Raw genomic sequence first — 20,955 nt, forward strand, 5'->3', positions numbered from 1 at the left:
AAGCACAGAGCGAAGAAAATACAAGTAATTTCTTTTTTTCTGTTTTAATACAGCTCACCAAATATACACACAAGAAAATTCAGTCATCAATAACATTTTTATTTCAGGTACAGCCGCAACTACAGAGAACAATGAATTTTTCTAGACTAGTTTCATTTCGGGTCGGCTTCTGTAACGCAAGAAAAGAACACCGTAAGCCATTTTTAACAAAATAACAAACACGGAAATTCTCAGTAACTTTTTTAGAGACTTATTTACTCGCAGTTTAGATTGCAATCTAAGGCAAGGCACTCAACTGTAATATGCAAAATATGTTAATTTGGCGACATGAGAAGAAAACGCCCGGAGCCGAGCAGCAGCATTAGCCTATAAGGAACCATTAAAAATACATAATGGGATGATGTTTCCCAGAGACGGGTTATCAGCGCACCCCCCGCACCGCCCCCTGCGCGGAGAGGGGCGGGCGCAGGACACTTGGTTGTCTCGGCCCCCGATGCCCCCATCTCGGCGACGCTCTCTGCGCCTCTGCCTTCACCCCGACGGCGGCCCTCTGCCCCGACGGCGGCACCGGGGCCCGCCGGCCGCAAGGAATCCCGGCATCCCGCCCTGCACCTGGAAAGAAGAAAACAAACGCCCCCTCACCCCCTTCCCACCCCCCGCCCCCACCCCCGTAACCCCCAAGCAGAACAAGCAAACCGTGAACGCTGCCGCACCGCCCTGCCCCGGGCGAGGACCGCCGCGCCGAGCCGAGCCGAGCCGTGGCTACTCGCCGCCCTCCAGGACGGGGCTCACCGTGAAGGCGCCGGGCTCCGGGGGGGGCTCGCACTCCAGCTCCCCTTTGGTGCTCTCGCTGCTGGACAGGCACCCCAGGCCGGAGTCCTGGCTGCTGGGCGGCGAAAACACTGCGAGTGGGGAGAAGAAAGAAAAAGCGCCTGAGATCCTCACCCCCACCCCCCGACCAGAGGGGGACACACACGCGGGTCTCCCCTCCCCCGGGAAGAAGGGCGAGGGGATGTCCCCCCTGCATGGTAGGGTGCCGGCTTCCCTCCTCCAGCCATGGCGAACGCAGAGGGAGTAACGAAGGGGGTGGAAGACCGTCAGGACCGGGGGCCACAACCCCTCTAACCCCCCCCAGAAACAAACCTGCCTACAGACTTAAGGCCCTCACTTGGACAGCCCGAGGCTAAGGCCAAATATTAAAGAATTTAAAACTAATATAGTGCTAGGAACGGTTGCAACATTGCAATTTGCAGTAGATACAAAACCCAAGTAAAAGGGTCTCTGACCTTCCTAACCTTAGATGAGTTGAGATCCACCCCCAACACTCCCTTCCTGCCTACCGTGAATATAATTAAGGGGAAGCTGCAGTGGTAATTTCTCTCCTCATTAACTTCCTGATTGGTTTCAGGCTCAGGATTCCAGCGGGCGGCAGTTTGTCACCAATTCCAAATGGCCAATCGTTAATACTAATGTTTGTGTAACTAACTGCCAGCATCTGCCACGGCTTCTTGTACAACAATAATAGTGAAAGCGTAACATTAGTGCATCCCGTGTTAATTCAGATTCTGTTCATCAATAGGAAAATCTATGATGTAATTAGCAAAATGCATTGGTAGTTGAGGCAGTCGGAGGGAACTAAATCATGGCGGCAGCTCCATGGGCCCCTGACATCTTAATCATCAATACTTATTATGTTCTGGATTTTACTGTTTAGTAGAGAATATTACCAGGCTGTGATCTTTTAAAAGAGAATATTGTTTACATCCATTTGCTTGTTTTTTAGAAGCCATGATGAATCTAGTACAACTGCGTGAGAACAAGGAATACGGAGTTGAGGCTTAGACCGTGTCCCCAAACCGCACCGCTGTGACTCAGCGAGCAGCTCCTCCATGCGTGAGCCCTGGGTGCTTGCAGACTCTGGGGACTTCTAGAAGCACGTCTGAAGTTCAACGAAAAAGAAAAGGTCAGGCTTGACTTTCACAGTCAGGCAAATCCAAGGGGAATCAAGGAAAGTAAACAGTCGCCATCTGGGTTTACCGCTTTGCTGGGAAAACGAGAAATACTCTCTTAAAAAAAACACCAACATCCTATTTCTGTAGTATCTTATGTTTCTGCAGTAACTTCCATTTGCAGTTCAGCTTCCTTATTTTAAACATGACGCTGGCTACCAAAAGATGGAAACGACATTATGGAGTTGAGGTCTCATGCATAATTTTCAGATACTTTTCCTGTGACTACATAAAACGGCAATTTCTGCTACTTTCAGGGAATTTTGCCCATTTTTGACATTGCAGAACCTGGCTTCTTGATTTCATGCAAGTCTCTCCTTTGATGCATGTAAGGGACAAGTAAGGTCCATCACCTCCAACACCACTCTGCCAAAGCAGACTCTACTAATGCCTTCTAGATCTGACATAAACCTTTTTTTTTTTTTAACCTCATGAATGGGATATTAACCCCATACTACATTTTCTCCTAGCTAAATGACAAAGAAAAGAATGCAGTGCTTAGATATGAGGGAGTGACAAAGTAGTCAAGGCAACTTAAAGCAGTTTTTAGACATCCAGTGAATGCTGCTAATGGTTTAATGACACAGAAAGAGGAATCTGGGTCTGGAGCATCATGTATTCCTCTGCTATGTGGTTAACCTGCTATGTGATTAAATGCACAGAACAGCCAAACAAGTCTCTCCAACATCCCCGGTGTGAGTAACCATTGGACTGCTGGAGGAGGGCACCGATTTGCACCTAGAGCAGGCCAGAACAGCATTTAGGTAATTTCCGGTTGGGAACAACTTTGTAGATTTTTACTTCTTGTAGCCCACCAATCCTGAAACCCAGAAGTGCTGCAGGATCAGGAAGGCTCCTTGCCCAGTGCAAAAGCCAAGCTCTCTTCTGCCATGAGAACATACCAAGCGATTCCTGATGCTGTGTTTCCTATCTCCCCTTTTCAGTGCATTAGTGGGGTTGATGGTGGAGTCCAGGGAGAAGTCACATCTCCTCAGTGTCTGGATGAGGATGCAACTTATCTTTCCACTGCACTTCCCCTGCTAAGACTGTGCTTGAGATTTCATCACTGCTTACGAGTTCCTAGGACTTGAACCAGAGGCAAACATGCAGGTTAGGGAAAATGAGTGGAGGAACACAGGAACGTTTCTGCTCCTCTGGAAGGGAAGCTGGCTCACCTGTTGAGACAGGCTCACAGCACAAACATGCTCACTGGGTGCCCTGGTCTGCACCACACTCTCGTGATCTGAAGCACACACCATCCATTATTTCAGGCAAGTAACCCAATGTGCTAAGATTTAGGACATGCTGTAAGGAATCTCTGTGTTCCCAGACTCTGGGGCAGAAGTATGAAGGAAGCGATTGGGGTTGAAAGGGGATATTTTTTTGTTTACTCCTGAGTAGCCAAATGGTCAAGAGGCTTATTTATTTTAAAGGATTTGTTAATATTTTTACTGTGCATGTGCCTGGGAGTGATGGAATGGCCCATTTTTAAATACTGAGATCTATAAATCTCTGTGACAAACTTACAGAAAGTTTTTTTTCCTAAGTGAAAAGAATCCAACAGAAAACCCACCCAACGTGCTACAGCATGATGTTAAAACCCTGCCACAGCAAAACTGCCACTTTGTTCTTATGATCTACTTTTCCAGCAAGTCTACATTAATTTATTATAAACCTGGGGAATGACACTGAGGGCAACTTCTTTTATAGAGAGACACCCACAACTGTTTCTTAGCACCTCAAGCAGCACCTCCTAAGCTTTCTGGGCTAGTGGAGCTTCACCAGTCTTCCAACAGTTCTCATGGGGCATCAAACATCCTGATCGAACTTCATATGTAAAGTGTCATTACATGGGAACAGTTCCAGTCACCAACCGGTTGATCTCACAAACTGCCTCAGGGTCTGAAGCACTGATCTAAATAACATGGGTTGGTTTTTTTTATCATAGAGTTCCAAATTGATCACAGTTTTGATGGTTTTGCAATTGGAGCTATATACGCTGACCTCTGAATGTGCACAGGGGTACGTGACAACAGCCACATAGATTTTAAGAACAACCTGGAACTTCCAAGATACTATCTCTAGCAGATGAGAGTGCTACTCCTGTACCCAAACCCACACTGCTTCCTTGGATAGGCTTCCACTGCAGTGAAGGGGGGTCACTGAAGTCAAGCAAGGAGCACTGAGTAGGTGCAATGCTGATAATAAGAGCAAGATACTCGGATTGGGACTTGTAGCTATAAAAAGGCAGCAAAAAGGAAATGAGCAATTCTGTTCCAGTGTTTTAATCACACAGCAATAAAATGTAGACGTTCCAAGTTCAAAGAAACAAAACCCATGTTCTTTTTGATTTAAGTCTATGAGTTTCATCTGTTTGAGGCTTGCGGCTTATCCTCCCACTGTTGTTACACAGCCTTTATCTGTGTAAATAACAGCACCAGAATTGGGTCTGTGACAGTTTTTGAAGACCATTCCTTGATCTAATTACCTTTTATCCTTGGGAAAGCACCTGAATACTTTTGAGATATATGCATCTGAAAATTTTTTGGCTAATATCACACAGGAAAAGAAGCCAGAAGGGATTCTAACCATAAACACAAAACCTTACATCTTCTGACACTGGAAACCACATTGACTTTTAACATGAGTGATCCCTGGAATTCAATGGACTGAAAAAAATAATACACTTTCAGTGATGTGAGAAAGCAGAAGGATATTCATGCTTGAAAAGTAAATATTTTCCCGAGTTTACATTTAAAAAACTATTAAATTCTCAATAAGGAACAATTTTTAAAGATTTAAAGTTGAGAGGTACAATTCATTTTTTTAAAACTCTTTCGCCTTCTTTTTCAGGGAAAAGGAAAATAGATAAGTATGCCAGTCTCACACGCTGCTAAGCCGAGGTTCTTCTCCCCAGTGTTCACATGTATACGTGCACGCACAGCCACCTGTGCAGGACAGAGGGGAATGGAATCAGACTGCTGCTGGCAGCTCAAGGGCACTGGAGCATCACTAAAGTGGGCCTGGGTTTTTGCTGTGAGGGTGGACAGGAACTGCTCTTCACAGTACCTTCTCCCTTATAGCCAAAGCATTTTCCTTTTGCAAATACCACTGGAAATGGATGCTGTCTAAGCAAGCAGTGACTTCCAGTCCAGGTTCCACAGATGCCATATGAAGTGTCTTGAAAAACAAACAGGCCTGGGAAACCTGTGGTAGTCAATCCAAGAGGCAACCCACACTACCTGAGTGAAGGGTGCAATGAGAGAGAATGGCATCACTCTCCCCACGTTACCATCTCAAGGACTGGCACTGGTCTTCACGGTGCTGCTATCAGACACAGTGGGGTGACTGGCAATGCTCTGAAGATAAGCTGGCTTGATGGCCCCGAAATACCATGGGTCGAATTCAGTTTGGAAACACCGCCCAGTTTCCGCCCAAGTTGATGATACTCTGCCACTCTACTGCTCAGATTGACCCTAGAGGGCTGACTCTACCACCCACTGCCAGCAAACAGCCTGCCAAGCTACAGCAACTACTGTAATACACATGGCAACTGCCTGACAAAGCATTAGGTCAAAAACCCAAACCAAATCAACCAACCAAAAAATAAAATAAAATCCAAAACAATGGTTACTGCTGCAAAACCAGGCACTCAGAATGAGAGAACCATCAGAATTATCTCAGTTGTTGCTGGCTCAACAACTGAGAAGACGCACAAAAAAAGAGAGGGAGAGAAAACCACAATTTTCCTATTGTGGAGAAAGCATTAGAGTGGCGACAAGAGTGTTGGGGTCTGTCCTGACTTTGGCGTAGATCATCGTAGATTTGGCATAGATGGGCAAGACGAAATCGTGATGCAAACACATGCAGAAAGGCCAAGTTATCCTAAGCAACCCCCATTCAGCTGCCTCTCACCTTTGCAGTGCTTAATCCTATGCCCCCAAATGTTAAACTCTTCAAGCACAGAGTTAATTAATGGAAGATCAAAAAGAAAACCTGTCTCCACTGAATCTCTCATGCAATTCATTCCTATGTGAATGCACTATTAGAAAAGATGGAGGACTACTGACTTACACTAGGATGAAGAAACCAGGGTTAATGGCAGGCTGTAAACCCGCCACGCAAGGGCATCGGCCTCATACTCCGGTATTCTGCCCCATAAAGATCTAAGACACCAGCAGACTGGAGCCTATGGCTTGATGGGTTCCTGTTAGAAAATCACAGAGAAGCTGAAAAACCTTAAGAAAATTAAGAGACAAACTTTCATCAGCTGTGTTTTCAAGATCTCCTTTGAACACAAAAGATTCGTATTTTGTAAAGCTGCAGTAACTCATGTTTCTGATGGATGCTCACATCTGGTGAATCCCCAACATCTTTTAGTTCTTTTTCTTCTACTCTGTGTGAACGAACCTAAAAAAACATTGCCATCTCCTCACACCTCTCTTGCTCAGGATGAATGCTGGGATTCATAGAATCATAGAATCATAGAATCATAGAATGGCTAGAGTTGGAAAGGACCTTAAAGATCATCTAGTTCCAACCCCCCTGCCATGGGCAGGGACACCTCTCACTAGAGCAGGTTGCTTAAAGCCCCATCCAGCCTGGCCTTGAACACTTCCAGGGATGGGGCATCCACAACTTCCCTGGGCAACCTGTTCCAGTGCCTCACCACCCTCACTGTAAAGAATTTCTTCCTTATATCTAATCTAAATCTCTTCTCTTCCAATTTAAAACCATTGCCCCTTGTCCTGTCACCACTCTTCCTGACAAAGAGTCCCTCTTCAGCTCTTCTGTAGGCTCCCTTCAGGTATTGATAGGCTGTTATAAGGTCTCCCCGGAGCCTTCTCTTCTCCAGGCTGAACAACCCCAGCTCTCTCAGTCTGTCTTCATAGGAGAGGTGCTCCATCCCTCTGATCATCCTCGTGGCCCTCCGCTGGACCCGTTCCAACAGGTCCATGTCCTTTCTGTGTTGAGGACTCCAAAGCTGGACACAGTACTCCAGGAGGGGTCTCACGAGCGCAGAGTAGAGGGGCAGAATCACCTCGCGAGACCTGCTGGCCACACTTCTCCTGATGCAGCCCAGGACACGGTTGGCTCTCTGGGCTGCCAGTGCACACTGCCTGCTCATGTTGAGCTTCTCATCCATAAGCACTCCCAAGTCCTTCTCCTCGGGGCTGCTCTCCAGCCATTCTCCACCCAACTTGTATTTGTGCCTGGGGTTGCCACGTCCCAGGTGCAGGACCCTGCACTTGGCTTGGTTGAACTTCATGCAATTTGCACGAGCCCACCTCTCCAGCCTGTCTAGGTCCCTCTGGATGGCATCCCTTCCCTCCAGCGTGTCAACTGCGCCACCGAGCTTGGTGTCATCAGCAAACTTGCTGAGGGTGCACTCTATCCCACTGTCCATGTCACCGACAAAGATGTTAAACAGTACTGGTCCCAGTACCGACCCCTGCGGAACACCACTCGTTACTGGCCGCCACCTGGACATTGAGCCATTGATTGTAACCCTTTGGATGCGGCCATCCAGCCAGTTCCTTATCCACCGAGTGGTCCATCCATCGAATCCATGAGTTTCCAATTTTGAGACCAGGATGTCGTGCGGGACAGTGTCAAATGCTTTGCATAAGTCCAGGTAAATGACGTCAGTCGCTCTGCCCTTGTCTACCAAGTCTGTGGCAGTATTGTAAAAGGCCACCAAATTTGTCAGGCACGATTTGCCCTTGGTGAAGCCATGTTGGCTGTTTCCAATCACTTCTTTATTCTCCATGTGCCTTAGCAAGGATTTCAGGAGGATCTGCTCCATGATCTTGCCAGGCACAGAGGTGAGACTGACCGGCCTGTAGTTTCCCGGGTCTTCTTTGTTTCCTTTTTTGAATATTGGAGTTATGTTCCCTTTTTTCCAGTCAGTGGGAACTTCACCAGACTGCCACGATTTCTCAAATATGATGGAGAGGGGCTTAGCAACTTCGTCCGCCAGTTCTCTCAGGACCCGTGGATGGATTTCATCAGGTCCCATGGACTTATGCACCTTCAGGTTCTTTAAGAGGTCTCGAACCTCGTCTTCTTGTACTGTGGGGATTAAATGGCTCCTACTGACTGAGAATTCCTGCCAACATCTGCAAGTGCATAAATGTGCTAAAAATGTTTTATATTGACCAACTTTCTCCTCCTGTCCCTCAGGCCTCATCACAGATCAGCACCAGCTGATGGCTCCCATGGGGACAAATTCTGGAAGTCCACCTGAAACCAAGTGTTTCTGCTCACCGCAGCTGGTCACAACATAGCACGGGTGCAGGGTTCTTGGAAGCAGTGTTATGCACAGCGGAGAGTAAGATGAGACATTCGTCTAACAGGGAGGCTGATGCCAAGGGGCTGACGAAAACTAAGCTATGGATCTGCCTTAAAACTGAACTCCACGTATTAGACACATCAGCTAAAATGTCTTTGCAATTTTTGCTTTGATCAGCATGTTGCGGACTGTTCTATGCTGACCATAATGCAGACTAACTTCTGAGAAAATGGGAGTGGTGCCCCTTTTCTGCTTTGCATGTTATTAACACAAGGGAAACCAGTCCAGTTCTAGAAACGTATGTCCGTGGATATCTTCGCACTGACAAGAAGTTTCAAGAGCAATGAGCAAAGCTGCTTTTCGATGTGGAAGTAAAAAAAAAGCCCAAGGATCATGAATCAAAAAACACGTCCCATCTGTGTCTCTTAACATAGATATACTATTTCACAGTACAGCCCTTTCCTCCTTCTCAAGCACCTACCCTTCTCACTAACATTTAAAGCAATTAGGATTAACTTGGATGCTCACAGTAGGGCACATTCATTGTGTATTTTCAAATAGCATTAATTCTTGGCATTAGGAACTTGGGATAAAAGGTAAAGACCTGAATGGAGATCTTTATTCAGCATACTTTACCATGGATTATCTCATTCTTTTCCAGTTCATGCTTGTACTTTTAGCAACTAAGAAGACGGGGCTGTAACTGATGTAATTAGAAACCAGAAGCCGAAGAAAATATCTTCCTGATGATTCCCTCACCCCCGGCTTTTAATTCTCTTACAATAATATGTGAAGCAATCAAATAAGGCTTTCTACTTCTCAGCCACTGCCAGTTAGACAGGGAGGATGCAAAGGCGACAGGCAGGAAGCACAGGCTTTTTTTTCTGAGACTCCAAAACCTACCTTGAAACTATACCAATCCATTACAAAGCAATCGCCCTACATGCTTGTAGACACAACCTGGAGCAGAGCAGTGGTGATGGCCCAACACTCTCTGCTATCACCAGTGTCACATTTTGTGGCTAACCTGATGTCACTAAGCCACTGCTGCAGGCTAAGAAAGGCAGAGGGTGAACCATCTCAGAAAAATTTCCTGAGGATCAGGTGTGCCGAGATGATCATCATCTGAGATGCCTTTCTGCTGAAAGGCAACATGCAGATTTCAGCTGGTAAAACCTTGCTTTTGATTTGGCAGAAATGAATGGTTACCTCTTCTGCAAGGTATTCACCAGAAAGTCTCACTCTGCCTGAGCCAGGTCTCAGCAAGGTATAAATCAGTACAACTTCCACAGAAAGCTCCCCAGTTTATATTCTACTGCCAGGAACCCTGATGGCTAGTTCTCTCAATAGGGACACATTATTTTAATGGTTTCGCACACACATTTTCTGTTTTGGAAGACATAAAGCAAAACATTCTCCAGGAACAGGATATCTCAATGTATAGCAGACACTTCCCACTGCTGGGTAACACGGTAAAATGTGCCCTTCTGCAAACGTTTTTTTGGGTCATCTCTAAGTGTAAACATTCTGTACAATTACATAAGAAGCATGATGACCTCAGCATCACAACAAAGCTGAGGTCACAGATTTGAGGTATTGTTATATATTACAAATATGTATGTAATTTATATAGTGTTACTTGGGAGTAACACTACAAAGAAAAGGCATCATGATAAAAGTACCAAAGCACCTCCCTTTTCCTTCCCTACCATTCTCCAGTCACTGAAACCCAGTGCTGTCCTGTGCAGACATCTGTGCAGCAACCCAGGGGATTACACTAGGGAACCAGTTCTGCCAATGAACACACAGCCCCTTTGGTTTTGTATTGCTAGGACTTGAAAGACGCACATGCCTCTCCTTCAGGCTGTGACTCTGTGCTATGACTACCAGATGATGTACTTTTGGAAATCCCTTCTTCCCTCAGACATCCATAGCCCACCACGGCAGGGCAAACCCAATGGTTTGTGCTCTAAACCACAGGCCAACAAAGAGACAATGATTTTGAGAAAAAAATATATAAAATAAATACCCAACAAGCCATTTCAAGACTCAAGATTAGAGAGCAGCCACAGAAACATATGAGGAGGCATTGATTTCCCAGAGAGGCATATAAAAAAGTGGCTGTGAGGGATGGGGGTATTTGGAGATCTGCCACCAGCTGAGGAGCAGCAAGGAATCTCAGAGGAATGAAGCCATTTGCTTCATCACGTAACAAGGCTGTGACAAAGCTGGGACCTTTCATCTCTATTTCTGGAGGTCGGGTACTACTTCTCTATTCCATACACAACACCAGAGACTGATTCTCCATCAAAAAAAGATGTCCCTGATGCGTTGTACTCAGAAGACTGGCAGAAGACCGAGGCAGCTCTGAGGAAAAAAATGAACTTCAAATCCACTTTTGGGACTGCTTCCTTAGTCCTACAGTAATTAAAAACTGTTCTAACAACAAGATTAATCATTTCAATCATTTCTCAAGAGAAATACCTAACTATCTTATCAGCTGCTGGTGCACATGCCTAAACATTTATTCTGGGCATTTTATCCTGCCAGGACTGGTTTTGCACAAAATTGCTGTGCTATGGGGTCAGGAAGCTTGGGACCCCCTAGGCTCTCCCATTGCTGGTCGCAGCAGCAAGGCAGGGATCTCGGTGCCCCACGTGCTTCTCCTGTGCAGCCACCTTTGAAGCCAGATCCACAAAATGAACTGTGTTTTTGGAAAAAGAAGATATTTCTTTTTTCCCTGTGAAAAAAGAAAACAAACCATTCCACAGATCCAGGTCAGAAAAGGCCACACAATCATGTGAACAGCAACCTCCAGTGGCAAGGCAAAAACAGGAACAGACTGCCTACAACTCAAAATCTAGGGACAGGAATCATAGAGTCATAGACTAGTTTGGGTTGGAAGGGACTTTTAAAGGTCATCTAGTCCAACCCCACTGCAATGAGCAGGGACATCTTCAAGTGGATCAGGTTGCTCAGAGCCTTGTCCAACCTAACCTTGAATGCTTCCAGGGATGGGACATCTACCACCTTTCTAGGCAACCTATTCCAGTGTTTCACCACCCTCATCATAAAAAAAATTCTTTCTTATGTCAAGTCTGAATATACCCTCTTAGTTTAAAGCCATTACGCCCTGTCCTTTCACAACAGAATCTGCTAAAAAGTTTGTCCGCATCTTTCTTATAAGTCCCCTTTAAGTGTTGAAAGGCCACAATAGGATCTTCCTGGAGCCTTCTCTTCTCCAGGCTGAACAAAGGCTCTTCTCCATCCACGTGAGCCTGTCAAGGAAAGAAGGCAGGTGGTCCAGCTGAATCCTCTGCTTATCCTGCTGTGAGTCTACAGAAGCATGTGGTTTCAGCAAGAACAACCAGTGGCTTGGATTCTTCCCAAAGCAATAGTTGTTATCAATTTCCAGCCAGCTCTAAACAAGAGAACATGGCATCATCCCTCTGCACCCTACAGTACCCTCAGGCATAATTTGGGGACCTCACACTAATTTTACAGAGACTGCTTACTGTCAACCTCCTTTGTGGTCTGCATCTTCTCCTATGCTGATGACACAGGCTTTTCTATACATTCCTAACACTACAGGTTTACATAAGACATTAGGAAGAAATTGTTTACAATGAGGGTGGTGAGACACCAGAACAGGTTGCCCAGAGAGGTGGTGGAGGCCCCACTTGTAGAGACATTCAAGGTCAGGCTTGATGAGTCTCTGAGCAATCTGATCTAGTTAAAGATGTCCCTGCTTACTGCAGGGGGGTCAGACTAGATGACCTTTAAAGGTCCCTTCCAACCCAACACATTCTATGATTCTACCCAACCCACAGATAATGCCACACAGAGGTGAGTGAAATGGACAACTCCAGCTGCTGTTAACTAGCGGCAATGTTATCACAGCTTTTGTGTGGCAGCATGAGAGACTGAACGGACAAAATGCTGCCTGCTGCTTCTTTGTGGGACGACTGCTGACACTGCAGGCTGCAGATGGACAGATGCTGGGGCTGCTCCCCGTTTTGAGGAAAGACCTCACATGCTACATCTACCTCCTAGTGCAACACAGGAAACAGCCAGTGACTCCCAACTCCCTATATGCTTCTGAGCATCACTACAATATAGTTCCCTTTGTTTTGCTGGGTGTATATATATTTTAAACCTGTCTAAACAAGTTCCTTGTGAATAACCACCTCTAAAAGCATCAATTGTCCTACCTTGAAAATGCACTGCCATTTGCAATAGCTCTGGCAAGATACTGTTTTTTGAAAAGCAATGGTAACTTTAAAGGGAAAAGTGCATTCAAGGTTCAGGATAACGTTATCAAGCAGCGAAGTATGTGGAGAGACAAAAAAAAGGGTACAAGGTTTCTCCTTTGTGTACCTATACTAAAGGAAGGAAACAGGACCCTAAGAGCTTTAAAAATCCTGTATACTTTTTGGTGCTCAGCACAGAAATCCAAACATAACACTATTTTGGCTGAATGTCTCTCCATTCTTGGGTCAGAGAGGCTGTTAATCTTCACTAGCATATCAGGAAAAAAAGGAGTGTATCACAGTCTGCGCAACACCAGGACTAGCCATATAAATGTAAATATTGATTCTGGTCACCCCTCTTTATGTTTTTATTGTCGCCAATGTCACTTTCAATCTATAAAACAGGGATGAAATCCATGCCCATTGTCATCAGTCATAATGCTCAAAGAGTAACCAAAGAGCTAATAATGATGGCTTCAGCTCTTTCAGGTTTAATGACAGTCTTAATTTTAGAAAATACTGGCTCAGTGCAAAAGTGCCATATTATAAAGCTTAAAAGATTTTTTTGGACATGATTTGCAAGCTTTTGGAAATCAAGAGGTTACTAAACAATCAGAGAAAATGCTAAGTCTAATGAAAGCAATCTGTTATGTAGATACAATAGATTTTTCACTTGCCAAGAACAGATTTTTTTTTTTTAATGCTCTTATCATACAACCTTCTTTGCTGGGAAGGAAGGAAACAAGGAACTGCAACTCATAAAAGCAGCAGGAGGTTTGTCACCGACTTCAGCATGAGGAAGACTGTACTCACGAATGACTGTGCTCAAAATTGAGTAAGAGGGAAGAAAGAAGCAGCCCTGCCATTTACAGATTACAATTTAAGTCAATCTGTAGTTTAAAAAGCCCAGGAGGCTTTAAAGTGACTTAATATTACCATGGCATTATCATTTTTAATATTAACTTTAATTTGGAAGTAAGTCAAGCAGATTTGCAGTAAAATGGTTCAACAAGTATTGATGAAATACACAGCACAAGATGGGTATATGCATGAACACAGTAAAAATGTTGCTACTTATTTTAAAGTGAGATTGATGCCCTCCAAAATTTAGGAACCTCACTGCAATAAGTCACAATACTTGAGAAAATAGGGACAAAAACGGAACACAAAACACTTTTGAGGTAGTCAAATAAGTTAAATGAAGTTTCACACAACATTAGGCTTAAGACAGACCTGCTGCGTTATATTTATATTTATTTCCACAAACAAAATAGCAGTATTAAACGCAGCCTGTGAAACACTGGTGCGGCACAAAGGCTGGTCCTGCTTCCAAGTGAAGGGCCAGCCCCCGACTGACCATGTCCCATCAGCCAGAAAGGATGGGCTGCGCCTATGGATGCTGCTGGTGCTGCCAGCAGCATCTCCCCAGCCCCAGGGGGATCCTGCTGACTTCCTACAGCTGGGGCGATGCAGACCTGGTGGGATGGTCTTCAGGATCCTGACAGCAGCAGCCTTGCTAGGAAGGGCCAAAATCCCATGAGAACAGCTAACGGCCTACAAGGTGTGTATCAATAGGACCTAAAAACCTTGGTTGTTTTAGTTTGCTGTAAGGGCACAAGGTCGCCTCATTGCTCTTGTGCCACCTTTCCTTACTAAGGCTACTGGAATGGGCTTGTGCGTATCTGGCCAATTCTCAACAGGGGCTTCCCTTGCCTTTGCTTGCCACAGTCTGAAGTCAGAAGGTGAACCTTAAACCTTGTTGAAGTGGCAGAAAAGTTCTAAAATAAAAAAATAGATAAATAAATAAATCAATCAAAATTTTATTATTGTCACCCGTTGTAGACAAAACTTTAAGACAGGTTCCTTGGGTCTAGTTAGTCAATCCAGACACTGGTGGCTGCGTCAAAGACTGCCTCCTTTCAGAGGACCACTCCAACGCTATGTCTCAGTTCATTTCTACAGCGCCGAATACAACTCTGGTCAATACAAAACTGATCCAAAGCTGTAAGGGCAAGGAAGGGAGGAGAGAAGGGAAGCAAAAAGTGGAGCTCATCCTCTGCTGCATGACACAGCCCTGCTGCCACACACCGCCGACACAGGGCGGTGAAGCGAGGAGAGGGCAGGGGCTGCAGGACCCTGCACCACGCACAGTAACTGTGTACCTGGTGCTGTTCAGGGTCAAGGCAGGCTTTTTCCCTCCCTTGGAGGATGGGGCAGGCAGGCATCTCTGTCTCCCTTCACACATGTTGCTGATGGGCACAGCAGTTGAATGCAGCACGAAAAGCAGACAAAGTGATCCAAGCTGGACAGTTAAGAGTCGAGGTACCCCACAGCTCAGGACGGGTAATTACTTTGAAACTAGGGGCCAACCCACATTCCTCTTTTCTCGCTCCTTTCTAACTACAGTTTAGGCAGTTACAGCTTCATTTGGGTTAGACCCTGCAAAAGTATCCATATAACTGGCATACACCAGACCCCTCTCAACAAGCCAGTGTCGTTTCACTCCAATGTAGACTGTTTGCACAAACCCACGCGTAGCATTTATGCCTTGGAAAAATTAGAGACTCAATCCACAAAATTAAAGTCCCTGGAAACTTGTGACTCAGGGAAGAGCAGGGGCAAGATGTGTTTGACACAGCATGTAGGGATAGCTTTATGAACTTAGAAGTTCATATTTACCCAAGAGAGGGGACAGCAAAAACTAAGTTCTGATTTATGGAGTACTTAGTAAGCTTTAAGCTGTATTTAGGGGTACACAGCTGGCTCAAACCTGACTTAGACTGGAATGTGTTTTATATAGCCAAATGCCTATATAAAAATCCGCTAAAAAATCTAGTGCAACAGTTGTTTCAGGGTGGGAAAGTAAAACACTCCTTGCAGTGTCTGCAACTGCTCTGAGACAGAACTTGAAAGGGAAAATGATTTATAAATGCACAGGAGAGAGAGCTCATTGATTTTTCTTTTTCTTTCATGCCTAGAAAGGAAACAAAACTAGTGACAAACTGGACCAAAAACATTCTTTTACTTTCAGCTAAGACATGATTAGTGCCATGCTTGAGGTAAATAAACATGCTACCCACAGCATATGGGGTCTGATTCAGTCTACTTGCGAAGCTTAACTGATCTAACAGATATGGTGAGATAAACATCAGGCATGGACCTTTACAACTGGCATTGTAAAGTTACAAAAAAGCAGGGATTAAATGCGATGATGTTAAATGCCAATCTTAAAGAAGAAAAAAAACCACAATTTTTTCTTTTATTCCTAAATGACCCACAGGGAGAACTACATAGTTTAACTTGACTCCCACTCTTTCTGGATAATGTATTAAAATGAATCCCAAAAAATAAAGTGTTCGATTCTGAGTATACTTCAAAACCAATCTCCAGATCTTTTCAGATTTTTAAGACAATTTTTAAGACAATTAATTTAATTTAATTTTTAAGACATATTTCAAAAATAAATGCTTCCCCCCCCTCCAATCCCTTTCAAACATTTTTGAAGTGAGCAGTAACACACCCATCTGTGCTCGGATGCTTCCAGCTTTTCTTGCATCTGGTGCCAAGAGCAGGGCAGACCCTTTTGTAGCAGAGGTGGGGTACGCTGCAGAGAAATGCTGCCCTACCAGCAAGAGCTACGCCAGCCCACAGCAGTAACTAGCAAGCCACTTCAAGTCTTCTCCTTAAAACACCAAAAGGTTAATGAAAATGCTGACACCCGCCTAATTACAGAGGGGAGGGCAGAGTCTCTCTCCTATTCTGGCTATTCATAATGAGCATCAATATGCATTTGTATACGATCTTATTCACATGTGTGGAAGCAGTGAGGGGAAGCAAATACTTTTATAGCATGCAAAACATGTTTTGCACTAGTGCAATGCAAGGCTGGTGATTTTCCATTTTTTAAGTGAAAAAACACTGTCTAAATACTTCTTTGTGTGTTCTCTGTACAGCAAACTAACAAAAGTGTCATTTACAAGCAGAAAGCGGCTATAACACTTCCATGTCTGACCCACTTCAACAGGTTTGGAAGAAACGAAATATAATTTATTATAGCCTATTTAGCTCTGCAACAATTGCCCTTCAAAACCCGAAGGAGAACAATGTAATTGAATGAACATGCCTTCTTCCCTGCAGAAACCTCAAACACCCTCAGGCAAGAGCTAATACAGATGTAGTACAAGGCATTAAAAGAGTGCTGGATGCTGTAGCTAGCAATTATCCTGGTATTTAACCAAATCTATCGCTCATCAGGAAAGCGTTTAGTGCAGTAGTCGGAGCGAGACAGGCTGACACGGAGCACAGCTACTTAACTGTCCCCTCCAGCGATTACACTTTCTCAACCTGAGAGTCATGTCAAATTAAACAGCTACACATTGACTTTTCACTTCTGCAAACATTAAGGTATGATTGACAACTCCTGGATGCTGTAAGACAGTCATTATAATCAGCCAACATACTGTTAGCTTATTTGTGGTGTGGTTTTTAATCCCAATATTCTGAGCAATTTCCTCCTGGACTACTTTTTACAGTGCTCTATAGATATGTTTGCTTTGACTCCTTGCAGTCACCATAACAAAACGCCATCCCCCCGCCCCAGCCCCAAGACCTTGGTATGTGTGTGGGAAAGCAACATAAAATTACGGGATTTAACTTAGCATTGCCATACAAGACCGTTTTTTTTTTTTTTTTCCTTAGTCTTGGCCAGCACTTGCCCATCTAACTCAAAACTTGGAGATGCCTGAATAGCAACAATTGGATGCTAGCACTGCGCTAAATACTGTTACTATGGCACCTTCCTGGAGTATTTTTCCCAATTCTTGCCCTGACTCCTGGAATTCTCTTTCAATCTACGTACGGCAGACACTGCAAGAGGAACAAGTCACCTGCAAGAACGGGAAATTAAATTACAAGCTCTACAATAGCATTCTGAGTACGTATTTGTGAAGACAAGCTTCCTAAGGCTATTATAGCACCCCTATGTCAAGGCACCACTTACTACATATATCTGAAGAGTGCAGCTTAGTAAAGTTACTAGAAACCAAACAGGTACATAAAGCAGTCAAGGTTGTGAAGAAATACATCCCTTTGATTTTATATGCAACATTCTGGCGCCTGAAACCACTACATTATAAGTGACAGCTTTACTCTCCACCCCTCTAATTCAAGCCACAAGAGTAACATAAAAGATGTCCAAACTTTCCCCTCTCAAAATAAAAGGAGAAAGTAAAAAAAAATTCATAAATAATGCTCAATACTTCTACCCTCTCACCCCCACATCATCCCTAAGAAATCTCACTGGATCCTTCAAAGCCTCTGGTAAAGAAGCAGGTGAGATTAATACCGTATCATTAAGATAATTATGAATACAAACAAGTCTAGAATGCTATTGGTATGCCTGGAAGCCTCTGTATTTACATGATGTGGATCTGAAGCTTCACCTTCACACCACCTGCAGCCGACTGAAAGGTAAACTTGACAGTGTTAGTTTTTTTTTAGAAAAACATAATAAATCAACTAAATAAAATCAATAACAATAATCACATTGTGGAAACTGCTCTGAGCTACAAAAGTATGATTTTACTGCAGGACTAGCACTCAAAGCAAAAACAACTACAGCAGCTGAAAACAGCTGAGGAGGACAAATGAAGAATAGTTCTCTCTCCTCTCTGGTAGTACCAACCGCAGTCCCACTCCTTTTTCCACTTCTGAACTATATTTCATACCCGAGTATGAGTCTCAGAAATCTAAAATTAAATATTAACAGTATTAATTATCCCATCTCTCCCTCTGGCTGAAAAGCCAGGCAATAATAAAACCAAAAGACTTTGGTGAAGAGTCCAAGACATGCCAGCTCTGTTTCAAACATAGAGGACAAAGCAGCCACAGCACTAAAGACAGTGAAATATAACTTAATTTCCAGGTTTTGCAGCATAGCACTGAAATAACAACATCACAGAAGCACGTAAAAACTTTGTTATCTCCAACCTTTTCTTTCATTTCTTTTTTTCATCAGTTAACTGCGACCAAAGTACCTAACTTTCACTAAAGCAAGTTACTGTCCTTGTCTGTAGGCCAACCAACACAGCATGCTTTCTACTGCATGCGGCTATTGCTGTTTAACTCCAGGGATATCTCACAGACTACCACATCTCCAAGACAGCAGATTTATCTCCAAAGACTCACCCTCAGTTTACTCAGACAAAAAATGCCTTGGTTATATTTTGCACTGACTTCCTACTTATGTAATCGGACAAAGGCACCTACTATTTTGTCTTATTCTCAATGTCCACACTACAGTTGAAGGGATTAAAACAAGCAGGGAGAACATGTCGTTCCAGCACACAGCCAGATGCACCGGTAACTTTTGTAGTTTCTGTATTTTAAAGTTTCTGGGTAAATGTCCTGCAAATCTTCTGCTCAGAGTTGCATCTCCCAAGCTCTGGGAGACATTCACAGGCAAAAAACAACAAAATAAAAGACGCTACCCAACCCAAAACCCAGCAATGGGCCTTAGTTCTGTTTTGGTGGTTTCCAGCCAGGTGCATCATCTCTACATCTTAGAAGCAACCTCCTCCAGCCGAGCAGCTCTGCCTCGCCAGAGCTCAGCTGCCCACAGCGTGCACCCACATGCAGCCCCGTTCTCCCAAAGGCAGCACACTGGTTTACCTCACACTGGCTTTGCTACTGAGAAGCTCAATGTTAGCATCTGCTATCACAACCCTACAAAAAAACCCATCAATTAACCTACACCAAAAATCCCTTTGGAAAATTCCCACCCTATATTTCTAGGCATGAAACTGTGATATCCAAAGAACTGTATTTTCAACAGTATTTTTTGAAAACAAAAGGCTACTTTGCTGAAAAGCTAAAGCTAAACTGCTGCACTTAAACAAAATACTGAAATACTTTTAAGAAACAGCATAAAAATCAGACAAGGTCCCATCCGAGAAATCTGTATTTGACCATACATACTGTTTGTATATAGAAAGTGCGCATAGCATGTGTGTATCCATATATCCATGTATATATATCTCTCTATCGATATAGGCACCCACACACAAATACAGGTATGTGTAGATTATATATATTATATATATAAAGCTAACTTTCAGTCCTCAGAAAACAAAAGCTATCCCCATATAACAGCCAAATTCCTACATAACTCAATTTCGACATCTCATCTGGTGTGAACTGCACTCATTCCTAGTGTAAACCCCAGCGCGCTCTGCAATGATATACTGTAATGTCACATCGCAATCTGGATTTACTATAAAGGGCTGCTGACGAGTTTCAGAGCAGTAAACATTGCTGCGAGGTGTATTTCACACTGAGCTGGTTTTTATGAAGAACACTTCACCGCCCAGCCACGGCACCCAGATGATGAATGGTGAAAGATGCATGACAAGCTTCATCATTGTTTGTAAATCTTAACTGTTCCTGCTCACTAACTCTGCAGGCAATTTTCAAAGACAGCGGCCGACAGAAGGACAGCACAGCTTTCCTGAAGGTTATTCAACTTGTACTTGGCCTAAGCTATGCCTGTGAGGAGCACTGGAAATAAACTCATCGGTTACACTGAAGCATAGAATTAAAAACATTTGACAGGCAGGCACGCTAATGGTTGGTAAATTAAGAAAGCCCATTAAGTAGCCTTGGTATCCGTCCCCCGCCCTGCCCCGCATGGTTACATACATCACACGCAGGCAACATACCCTGGTATTATTTACACATGCAATATAAATATGCATATTTATAAAACAGGCAGAATGAACAATGGGCTGTCTGCTCACACAACACGGTTCCACTGTATCTTGTGCAGTTACACACTGTCCTCCAGCTCCTTGGCCCACTGCTTGCAGGAAAGCCACTTCTCTTCTGTCAGAAGTTTACCCCTGCAACAGGGTGTAATGCACAGAGCTCACGGGAACGACTCACGGCGTGCAAGCACAGCTGTGGGGAGAGCTGCTGCCCTTCTTCGTTTCCCCGAGACCACTCTGGTGCGCGAGCAGCACCATGGGCTGCAACAGCCTCCTGCAAAGAGTCACAACTCAGCTCATCCTCTCCCTGCTCGAGGCAAAGCCACTCTGCACCGCTCCATGCTACGGAGCCTTAGACATCCTGCCTTTTCATTTCTCTTTTTTCTTCTTTAGAGATCTGTAGCAAAGTCTTCTTTTGCTAGAGTTTCTCAAAGGGTTGCTAAGGGTTCTGTCTTTATAAGCAGAAGAGGCTGCAGAAGCGTTAGCTCCGCTGGAGACTCACCTGAGCTGCAAAGCCGGCATGACCCACGAGATGCTCTACACAGACCCTCACGCACAGAATATGCTGAATATGGAGTGAGTTCTCTCTTAACCAGCCAAGCTACAAGGAAGCAACTGCACATTAAAGCAAACCAAGGAGGGGA

At 44.3% G+C, this 20,955-nt stretch overlaps 1 protein-coding gene across 1 annotated transcript in view; it reads right to left on the reverse strand.

Moving 5' to 3' along the window:
- Window positions 1-762: 762 nt before the first annotated feature.
- The window catches only part of DMRT1 (doublesex and mab-3 related transcription factor 1), a 62,296-nt gene continuing 42,103 nt past the window's right edge, over window positions 763-20,955 (reverse strand). The window contains exon 5 of the mRNA XM_074166096.1: window positions 763-902. Coding sequence (XP_074022197.1) covers window positions 763-902 — 140 coding nt within the window. The remainder of the gene's footprint in view (window positions 903-20,955) is intronic.

Source organism: Numenius arquata, chromosome Z (assembly GCF_964106895.1).
Source record: "Numenius arquata chromosome Z, bNumArq3.hap1.1, whole genome shotgun sequence".
Classification (NCBI taxonomy): Eukaryota; Metazoa; Chordata; class Aves; order Charadriiformes; family Scolopacidae; genus Numenius; species Numenius arquata.